General features: G+C 43.5%; 1 protein-coding gene across 1 annotated transcript; it reads right to left on the bottom strand.

Annotated features, from left to right (window-relative positions):
• Window positions 1-563: 563 nt before the first annotated feature.
• On the bottom strand, window positions 564-4,577 carry LOC121843562 (GDP-fucose transporter 1-like). The gene is given in 4 exon segments (XM_042313276.1): window positions 564-2,574; window positions 2,577-2,666; window positions 2,948-3,456; window positions 3,915-4,577. Coding segments are annotated over 3 exon segments (1,047 nt in total). The 5' UTR covers window positions 3,426-3,456; window positions 3,915-4,577; the 3' UTR covers window positions 564-2,095.
• Between the last annotated feature and the right edge of the window lie 6,519 nt (window positions 4,578-11,096).

The raw sequence follows: 11,096 nt of genomic DNA, 5'->3' as shown, positions 1-11,096 counted from the left end.
CACCATAAACATTCCAAAATAACCTTGCTGTTAGGGTTGAGAGACAGGCACACCACCATGGGATTGAAAATACAGGCACACCACCATGTTAGTCTACCACCATCAACATTCCAAAATAACCTTGTGTGTTGGGATGACCGTGAGAAAGCAACTTCAGCCAGATGGTACTTGGACACTACTAGTGTGGGGGACTAATGCTGCTTAGGCAACTAACTACAGCCAGATGGCACTATCTGACCATACCAGTGTGAGGGACTGACAGAGGTACTCATTCCTTTATACTGGTGCCATCTAGTGTTAGCTTTGTGTTTAGTAGCTTCTGGACCAAGTCTTCACAGACCGATTCCAATCGGTTTAACTGCGTAGGTCTGACACCATTAACTACCTCAGCTCTTCTCAGTTGACCAAACCCCTAGAATAGGTGATTTCTGCTAAGGTTTCTGCTCAGGCATAAGCAAGTGAAGTATTGTTCTGTGTAAAAAATACATTTAAAAAAGGAAGATTTATGCTTGATCATGAATACAGATAAAATAACACATTTACAAGAGGCGAGTAACACGTTATGATTAACAGAATGTCCATTTATTTTTCTGAAGTACACATAAAAAAAAGTCACAATCACTGAATAACTATATATTTTCTAAAATAAATCTGCATCTTTTCTTAAAAACGCAATCTGGAGAATACCCGTCTATGTCGGCTAACCAGCTCTGAAATCCCATGTCCGGTATCTTCCAACGCACTACAAACCCTGAGCAACAAATATATAGAAGAAAAACAGACTGTGTATCAAGTGGACGCAGAAGCAAAACCTGAAATCTGAGAGACCCACATTTTAGGATCTCTCAGATCACCAGCCAGTCTTTCTATGTAAATTATTTTCTCGTGTCCCATTTCCTTATATCTCATTGGTCTGAAAATGATGACACTACAGAAGAGGACAAGCAGAGAGGACTTTAGGAAAGGAGGGTGTTTTAGAGTGCAGGGTCTCAACCCGGCACTGAGACAGGAAGGAGTTATGACATCATAATGACGATGCTCCCGCAGGCCACCGCAGGCCACTTGGCCGGTTACCCAACAGTCTTCCTTCATGATTGAAGTTTCATGACACAGACAATACATCAACACAGACATTATCTTTAACATTCCTTCTATAGTCTGTTACTTTTCAAGACAAAACACACAAAATAAACAGCCATAGAAAATCTCCATCTCAGGGGATAAACAGTTCAGATTACATCCTTTGTTGTCAATTATTCAAATTGTAGTGCCTCTACTGAAGCCAGAGAGAATCAACCATCTCTTTGACGGTTTTCACTTTTATCACCTACAGTGTCTCTGCTTCAAAGATATAACGTAAAGCGGTCCATAAAACCAGCACTGGCTTAATCACTTCATTAACTAAGGTGAGCTATTACAGTCTCAGAGCAAGTGACGTCACCGATTGAAACGCTATTTAGCGCACACCACAGCTAACTAAGCTAGCCGTTTCACATCCGTTACACTCACCCCCCTTTTGACCTCCCCCTTTTCCGCCTTAGTCGGTCTCCACCCTCCATATGCAAACTGTATACCCAACATAAAGAGCCCCACTTGCCATAAAACTGTCTTTCGCCGTGTCATATTGCAGTTTTGCATCACATTCCTGATGACACATACAAGCTAACAGGAAAGTCACTTGATTTAGATACTATCCTACAAACATATGAATAATGTTCTGAAAGAAGAGACAGTAATGATTTAGGTTATAATTCATGACCCCCCCCCCACACACTGAATAAATAACAGAATTGGACAAAATAACCTAAGGAAATGATAAAACAATAAGGTCCCACTGAGTAACAAAACAACCCCGTAGCCTTCCTACACCTCTGTGTTACTATAGTAACATTCATTTATATTGACAGCACACAGCCCAACTGTTCCAACATAACATCGCTGTAGAAACAACTCCGTGGTTAGGCCTTAGTGTTTACATTGTCTTCTGTCACCAGTGGGTCACAGTCACCACCACCACCATGGCAGAAGGTCATCCTCATCCCGTTATACCCCCGGGTCACCACCACCACCATGGTGGAAGGTCATCCTAGTCCCACTATACCCCGGCATCACTCTTCTCCCCTAGCAGTTTCTCTTTGGACTCCTCCTGGGGAATATGGACCTTCTTCATCTCCATGCCTTTGACCCAGGTGTAGGCAGAAGACCCGCCAAGGACCATCAGGTTACTAGTCCACCACAGGAAACTTTTACTGGACTGGTTATAGACCACAGCGATGACCGTCTGAGCGCAGGCCTTGGCCGTCCCCGACACGTTGTGCGTCAGCGGACTCGTGAACTTGATTTGGAGGCCCGTCACATAGCCGATGGCGAAACCGAACACGCCGCCCAGCGTCATCATGCCCCAGAACGTAGGGTCACCCAGGCGGCTGAAATGGACGAGGTGGCCGACCTCACCGAAGACGAGGATGAGTGGGAGGAAGAGGATGCATGCGTTGATGTTGTTGTAGAAGGAGAGCTTCCAGATGTTTCCGTCTACCGCCGGCATGACCCGCTTGGTGAAGATGGCGTTGAGGAGACGCAGGCGCTGGCCAGCACACCGAAAAACACACCCGTCCACGACAGGGAGCCCGCCACACCTTCCTGGTCCACACCCAACCAGAATCCACCTGATGGGAGGGACAGACAAAGAAAGAAGCATTAACATGGTCCTTCAGCAGCAATACCTTATGTTCAATATATGGCCAATACAAGTGTGGCCCATGTAGGAAGGTATTAACCCGTGGTGGAATTATAGAGAAGCGTGAGGTTACTTATTATAGGTTACCTGGGAGGAAGGACGTTGTCTAACCAGCCTGGCTTGGGTATATGCCTTAGACATGAGAACTTTCTAGAAAGTCAAAAGTACTTGCATTAGGCCAGATAGAGGTTAGTTATTATTACCACCTACCTAGAATAATTCCACAACACAGGATGGCGTAGAAGGACGTCGTTTGCTTGAGGATCACGTAGGAGAGTAGAACGTTGAAGACTGTGCTGAGTGACCTGCCGACAGTGTAGAAGGCCACCCCTACATGCTTCAGGCACAAGTTGTTGAAGGTTATCATTCCAATGAACACGATGGACAGGGGTAGAACCTCCCGGCATACCTTTAGGTCGAACTTGACGGAGGGGAAGTCGATGACACCCGGACATAAGTGGGATAGCAAGTGCATGCCATAGCACAGTCCGACAGTCACAAGGCACTGGTAAAATGTCACAAATAGCGGCGCGTCCAAATCTTTACTGTCTAGCAAGTAGTTATTTAAGAACACCATGGTTATTGAAATGAACCAATAAAGTACGACCACACCACCTATTTTGATGGCTTTAAGTAGAAACGTCTCGCCTTTTCCTTCTTCCATGGAGTCCGAGCCTGCTAGAGCCATTCTCAAGATGTTCGAGCGTTTCAACTGCACCCTGTTCATGATTGAAATCATGGAGGAAGGATATAGAATAGGTTAAAGTAAGATAATTGCAACACTCTGCTACAAAGTAACAGTATACCTATTACCTTCGACCTATCGGATACAAACAATGAACGCCGTCCTCCGATTACGTGACAACTTCCTGGACAATATGAGGTACATTTTTTTAAAGAGACAGTGCTACATTAATCCTGTAATGAGAAACAATTCAACTTGAAGCCCAAACGCAATATGCACATGTGAGTTCAGTCAGACAGAGTGTAGCCTAATACCGACTGAACAATACTATCAGAATGACCGGATATGTTTATGACACATGTAGCAGCCCATCAATATCAATAGGCCCACATTCCTAGATCACATTCAGACACCTTTTAAATAATGATGAGTTACTGATTTCTCTATATTTGTCTCTACAATATTACGATTCCCATCTCAATAATGCCTTACCTTAGTTGCCGTCAATATCTTTAAAATGTTCACCAGCTGGAGACGTGACTTTTGCCACTATAGGACGAGGAACGAGGAAGTAAACGAATCATACAATATTTCTCGTCTAGTTTACTCCTCCCACAGGTCCGGGTTGAAACACCCCTTTCTTGCTTTTCCTGATTTGCCACCTGTGTGACAGAGACACCTGTGTCTCTATACTACAGCAAAGTCCGGGTATGGGGAGCTCACTCACCCAATTCTCTGTCATTCATGCCTCGCCCTATGGTCATTCACTTCATCAACACACATAAGCCCAGTAGGCTATTGTTACGGGAATTCCAGGTTAACAGATAAAGTCGATCTAATGCAACAATTCAGGGAGACGCCTCCAGAACAGAATCAGAGAAAATGTCTATGCCTCTTCACAATAGCACCGAATGTTCTGTAAACACCAGCCCGAGAGGCTTGTAGGGAGCTTGAAGTCACAACATCACCTGCTACGGAATCACACAGTGTCACAGACTCACGGATACATTATCAGCGTGTCCTCGAATCCAGTCTGGTATCAACGTTAACCATAACATTCAACCCTGGGAGACGTGATAAGGGCAGTTGAACAGGTCAACGGTAGAACATCAGTAATTAGATACAACAGATTGTTATAAACTAACAAGTAAACAACTACTTCATTACTAAATATGGTATCAATCCATATATACAGTAAATCAAATACAGGAAAATAATTTATCAAATGATTGCCCATTACAGTTATAAAAAATATGTTGGTGCTTGCTTGATGAAAACGCTAAAACCACAATATTTCCAGATTTAAAAAAGCCTAATGAAATATTACCCGTTGATATTGAATAATGGTGTTAATAAAACTGTCTCACCTAATTATAACACAATGGGGTGTGGCCCCAACCCTCCGCCAGGAGATCCAAACCTCTAAGAGGTTGAATCAAATCAAATTGTATTGGTCACATTCACATGGTTAGTATATGTTAATGCGAGTGTAGCGAAATGCTTGTGCTGCTAGTTCCGACAGTGTAGCAATATCTAACATGTAATCGAACAATTCCACAACAACTACCTAGGTGTTGGGTTAAGAAAGTCCTTACCCTACCCCCTTCCTTCGGGAGAACGAGTGTCCACTCGCTTCTCTATACCAAGTCTCTCACGTATCTCTGATCAACTCGTGGGCGCCATCCTACTTCTGAGACCGATGTAGAGAATTCAGGGGTAGTCCCAACAGAGCCTCAAACCACGCTACTGCGACTGTCAACTCAGCACCATAGCCGCTATGCCAAGAGATCTGAACATCTTGATGCAGTCGCTATGTATTGCTTTATGTACAGTAAAGTATCACATCAATTATTACATAACCATTATTTAGCTTGTGAAATGTGATTATCGCTATCTGGCGAAGAGGTCCATTATCAGATGAACTAGTGGAGACCATTTTTATATATCTGCGTGTAGTTTTAAGGAAGTCGCTAACTAAACTAACATATGGTGAGATGCAGGAGGAAGCTTTCAATCGGTCAGTAGCAGAGTAATATGAGAAGAATACAATTTCTGATATATATTTTTATGATGTTCTAAACTAAGTGTTTTGATAACTTTTAAATGTAGTAACAGGTCCATGAGGAATAAACAACTCTTCACATAATACCATAGAAGTCGTGTTCTGCCAATAGAACAATGTGTGCCTTTCATCTTTCATTGTCTTTCCCAGCTGATACAGATACTGTGTCTATCTGCATTTTGTCAGGTGGTAATGAGGCTACCTTGGTAAACATGTCAGAGTGGTCATACCTTCATGTGTGGTGTCCTGTATACAACAGGAAGTCTCTGGTCCTGGTGCAGAACACAGTGTTTCCCCCCCCATATTGACTGATACCATTACGTTTAATAATAAAAATACAATTAAAGATTTGACATCAGTATCAAGCCCATCTGTCAGTCTGGACAACATCACATCATCGTGCAAGTCTCCATGTCCTGGCTCCATACATGTTTCTGTGTACACATACACACATAGTCACTGTTCTAATACCAATGGCAGTTAGAATAGGTGATATCTGACACACAAACAGACTCTATGTTAAAGTATGAACAGGTCAGATGAAACCTACCCAATTGAGGACTCCCCGTCAAACGACAGAGGCAGACAAAGCATCTCTAGTCCTTCTGTAGAAATAGGCAGAGTTTATAACGTTGTGGATGTGTTGAGTGTCAGGTCTCCTATCTAATTCTGTTCTTCCCATCAACAAATAATCTGTCTAACTCTTCCCACATGTGAACACACCCACATCAAACTACATCCCGAAACCAACTCACATTTGAATTCAGTCAAAGCCGCTAGCATTTCTTAATGAACCAAATCTAAAACTAGGCCAAATCAGGAAGTGCAGTCGCTCTTTATGTAGTGTCTGTGTGGCAGCGCTATGTGCTTCTACACAATGGTAAACACTGTCAGTTCAATACTCAAACTTCAGCCATAATGTGGCTTCATCCCTCTCCATCAGCCCCTCATCCCTCATCCCTCTCCATCAGCCCCTCAGACAGTATGCAATACTCCTTTATGACCAGTAGATGAGGATATAGTCGTGAGCTGGTTTACAAAGTTGTTGTAGGATGACTGACGCCATGGTTACATGTTGAATACATAGCAGGGCAAGAAAAGGATCCCTTTGACACACTTATCAAGAGAACATCCCTGGTCATCACTACTGCCTCTGGTCTGGCGGACTCACTAAACACAAATGCTTTGTTTGTAAACTATGTCTGAGTGTTGGAGTGTGCCCTGGCTATCCGTAAAATAGAAATAAAACTAGAAAATCTTGCATTCTGGTTTGCTTATTATAAGGAATTTGAAATTATTTATACTTTTACTTTTGATACTTAAGTATATTTTAGGAATTACATTTACTTTGGATACTTAAGTATATTTAAAACCAAATATTTTTAGACTTTGACTTTTTTTTTTTTTCAAGTAGTATTTTACTGGGTGACTTTCACTTGAGTCATTTTCTATTAAGGTATCTTTACTTTTACTCAAGTATGAAGATTGGGTAGTTTTACCTCCAACCATGTCTTGAACCATGGTTACCAACCCATCCACTCCTCTACCCAGCACCATGGTTACCAACCCATCCACTGTCCCCTACTCTGACACCATGGTTACCAACCCATCCACTCTATCCTCTACTCCAGCACCATGGTTACCAACCCATCCACTCTATCCCCTACTCTGACACCATGGTTACCAACCCATCCACTCTATCCTCTACTCCAGCACCATGGTTACCAACCCATCCACCCTATCCCCTACTCCAGAACCATGGTTACCAACCCATGCACTCTGTCCCCTACTCCTGAACCATGGTTACCAACCCATCCACTCTGTCCCCTACTCCAGAACCATGGTTACCAACCCATCCACTCTGTCCCCTACTCCAGAACCATGGTTACCAACCCATCCACTCTATCCCCTACTCCTCACCCATGGTTACCAACCCATCCACTCTATCCCCTACTCCACAACCATGGTTACCAACCCATCCACTCTATCCCCTACTCCAGAACCATGGTTACCAACCCATCCATTCTATCCCCTACTCCAGCACCATGGTTACCAACCCATCCACTCTGTCCCTTACTCCAGAACCATGGTTACCAACCCATCCACTCTATCCCCTACTCCAGAACCATGGTTACCAACCCATCCATTCTATCCCCTACTCCAGAACCATGGTTACCAACCCATCCACTCTGTCCCCTACTGCAGAACCATGGTTACCAACCCATCCACTCTGTCCCCTACTCCAGAACCATGGTTACCAACCCATCCACTCTGTCCCCTACTCCAGAACCATGGTTACCAACCCATCCACTCTGTCCCCTACTCCAGAACCATGGTTACCAACACACCACCACTTAATAATGAGGAGTGAAAGTCTCACTTGTGTTTTATTATGACCTGGAATGACATGGCGAGTCATAATGATGATGTCATAATCAAGCTCAAGATAAAATGTTATCAAATCAAACACACATATTTAGCAGATGTTATTGCGGGTGTAGCGAAATGCTTGTAAATGTGGGGAAGCCTGGGTTGTAGTCGTTAGTCCAAACAGTTTCAAACAGTTGCTTTTTGCTACGAAAACAAAAGTTTCTATTTTACAAAATCAGGTAGGTCCCTCCCTGTTTTGTTCCTTTTGCTTCCGTTTGAGAAAGGTTTTGTAACGGTGTAATGAATACACCCCTGGACAAAGCCCTCGCTCACAGCAGCTGAAATTCAGTTCAGTACAGCCTTGCTACAGTAATCACACCCTGTTGTTGAATTGGACATTTTCTTGTTGCGATGCTGTATTTGGCCACTCGGGGTCGCTGTGGTTATATATTTCAGCTGGTTTTAGATTCTATTGTAATTGTTTATATTTAGTGTTGTTGTTTATGTTCTTCCTATGATAGAGATAATCTTTACAACAACTAGTAGCACACCATAACCAGACCAATGTCAACCCGTATCTATGTGGCTGTAATAAACAGGAAATATAAGTGTCGCTGCATATTCCAGCGTCTTCTGAATAGTTAACCTCTAAGGATTGGCCCCTTTTTAATTTTATTTTTAGACTAAAATGACACACCAAAATATAACTGCCTGTAGCTCAGGCCCTGAAGCAAGGATATGCATTTTCTTGGTACCATTTGAAAAGAAACACTTTAAAGTTTGTGGAAATGGGAAAGGAATGTAGGAGAATATAACACATTACATCTGGTAAAAGATAATACGAAGAAAAAAAAATGTATTTTTCATGTTTGAAATGCAAGAGAAAGGCCATAATGTATTATTCCAGCCCAGGTGGATATTTTAGGGTATGTTTGGCAGCATGAGTGAAGGATGCTTTGTTGCGAAATAGGAAGCCGATTATAGATTTCGTTTTGGATTGGAGATGTTTAATGTGAGTCTGGAAGGAGAGTTTACAGTCTAACCAGACACCTAGGTATTTGTAGTTGTCCACATATTCTAAGTCAGAACCGTCCAGAGTAGTGATGCTGGACGTGCGGGCAGTTGCTGGCAGCGATCGGTTGAAGAGCATGCATTTAGTTTTACTTACATTTAAGAGCAGTTGGAGGCCACGGAAGGGGAGTTGTATGGCATTGAATCTCATCTGGAGGTTAGTTAACACAGAGTCCAACGAAGGGCCAGAGGTATACAGAATGGTGTCGTCTGCGTAGAGGTGGATCAAAGAATCACCAGCACGAGAGTGACATCATTGATGTATACAGAGAAGAGAGTCGTCCCGGGAATTGAATCATGTGGCACCCACATAGAGACTGCCAGAGGTCCGGACAACAGGCCCTCCGATTTTACATACTGAAATCTATCGGAGAAGTAGTTGGTGAACCAAGCGAGGCAGTCATTTGACAAACCAAGGCTGTTGAGTCTGCCAATAAGAATGTGATTGTGATTGACAGAGTCGAAAGCCTTCGCCAGGTCGATGAATACGGCTGCACAGTAATGTGTCTTATCTATGGCGGTTATGATATCGTTTAGGACCTTGAGCGTGGCTGAGGTGCACCCACGACCAGCTCAGAAACCAGATTGCATAGTGGAGAATGTACGGTGAGATTAGAAATGGTCGGTAATCTGTTTGTTAACTTGGCTTTCAAAGACCTTAGAAAGCCAGGTTAGAAGAGATATAGGCCTGTAGCAGTTTGGGTCTAGAGTGTCTCCTCCTTTGAAGAGGGGGATGACCGTGGCAGCTTTCCAATCTATGGGAATCTCAGACGATATGAAAGAGAGGTTGAACAGGCTAGTAATAGGGGTTGCAATAATTTTGGCAGATAACTTTAGAAAGAGAGGGTCCAGATTGTCTAGCCCGGCTGATTTGTAGGGGTCCAGATTTTGCAGCTCTTTCAGAACAGAAGGAGAAATGGGGAGGCTTGGGCGGGTTGCTGTGGAGGGTGCCTGGCAGTTGAGCGGGGTAGGGGTAGCCAGGTTGAAAGCATGGCCAGCCGTAGAAAAATGATTATTGAAATTCTCAATTATTGTGGATTTATCGGTAGTGACAGTGTTTCCTAGCCTCAGTGCAGTGGGCAGCTGGGAGGAGGTGCTCTTATTCTCCATAGGCTCCAGAACTTTTTTGAGTTTGTTCTACAGGATGCAAATTTCTGCTTGAAAAAGCTAGCCATAGCTTTCCTAATGTAGGTTCTTAACTTCCCTAAAAGTTGCATATCACAGGGGCTATTCGATGCTAATGCAGAACGCCACAGGATGTTTTTGTGCTGGTCAAGGGCAGACAGGTCTGGAGTGAACCAAGGGCTATATCTATTCCTAGTTCTACATTTTTTGAATGGAGCATGCTTATTTAAGATGGTGAGGAAGTCACTTTTAAAGAATAACCAGGCATCCTCTACTGACGGGATGAGGTCAATGTCATTCCAGGATACCCCGGCTAGGTCAATTAGAAAGGCCTGTTCGCAGAAGTGTTTTAGGGAGCGTTTGACAGTGATGAGGGGTGGTCGTTTGACTGCAGACCCATTACGGATGCAGGCAATGAGGCAGTGATCGCTGAGATCTTGGTTGAAAACAGCAGAGGTGTATTTGGAGGGCGAGTTAGTTAGGATGATATCTATGAGGGTGCCCGTGTTCACGGATTTGGGGTTGTACCTGGTAGGTTCATTGATAATTTGTGTGAGATTGAGTGCATCAAGCTTAGATTGTAGGATGGCCGGGGCAATCAATTCATAGATGGGGGGCAATCAATTCACATATGGTGTCCAGGGCACAGCTGGCGGCAGAGGGTGATCTATAGCAAGCGGTAACAGTGAGAGACTTGTTTCTGGAAAGGTGAATTTTTAGAAGTAGAAGCTCGAATTGTTTTGGTACAGACCTGGAAATTAAGATAGAACTTTGCAGGCCATCTCTGCAGTAGATTGCAACACCGCCCCCTTTAGCAGTTCTATCTTGGCGGAAAATGTTTTAGTTAGGTATGGAAATTTCAAGGTTTTTGGTGGTTTTCCTAAGCCAGGATTCAGACATGACAAAGACATCCGGGTTGGAAGAATGTGCTAAAGCAGTGAATGAAGCAACTTAGGGAGTAGGCTTCTAATGTTAACATGCATGAAACCAAGGCTTTTACGGTTACAGAAGTCACAAAATGAGAGCACCTGGGGAGTAGGAGTGGA

This window comes from Oncorhynchus tshawytscha, unplaced genomic scaffold, assembly GCF_018296145.1.
Source record: "Oncorhynchus tshawytscha isolate Ot180627B unplaced genomic scaffold, Otsh_v2.0 Un_contig_18341_pilon_pilon, whole genome shotgun sequence".
NCBI lineage: Eukaryota > Metazoa > Chordata > Actinopteri > Salmoniformes > Salmonidae > Oncorhynchus > Oncorhynchus tshawytscha.
This window is presented reverse-complemented; position numbering and strand designations above follow the sequence as displayed.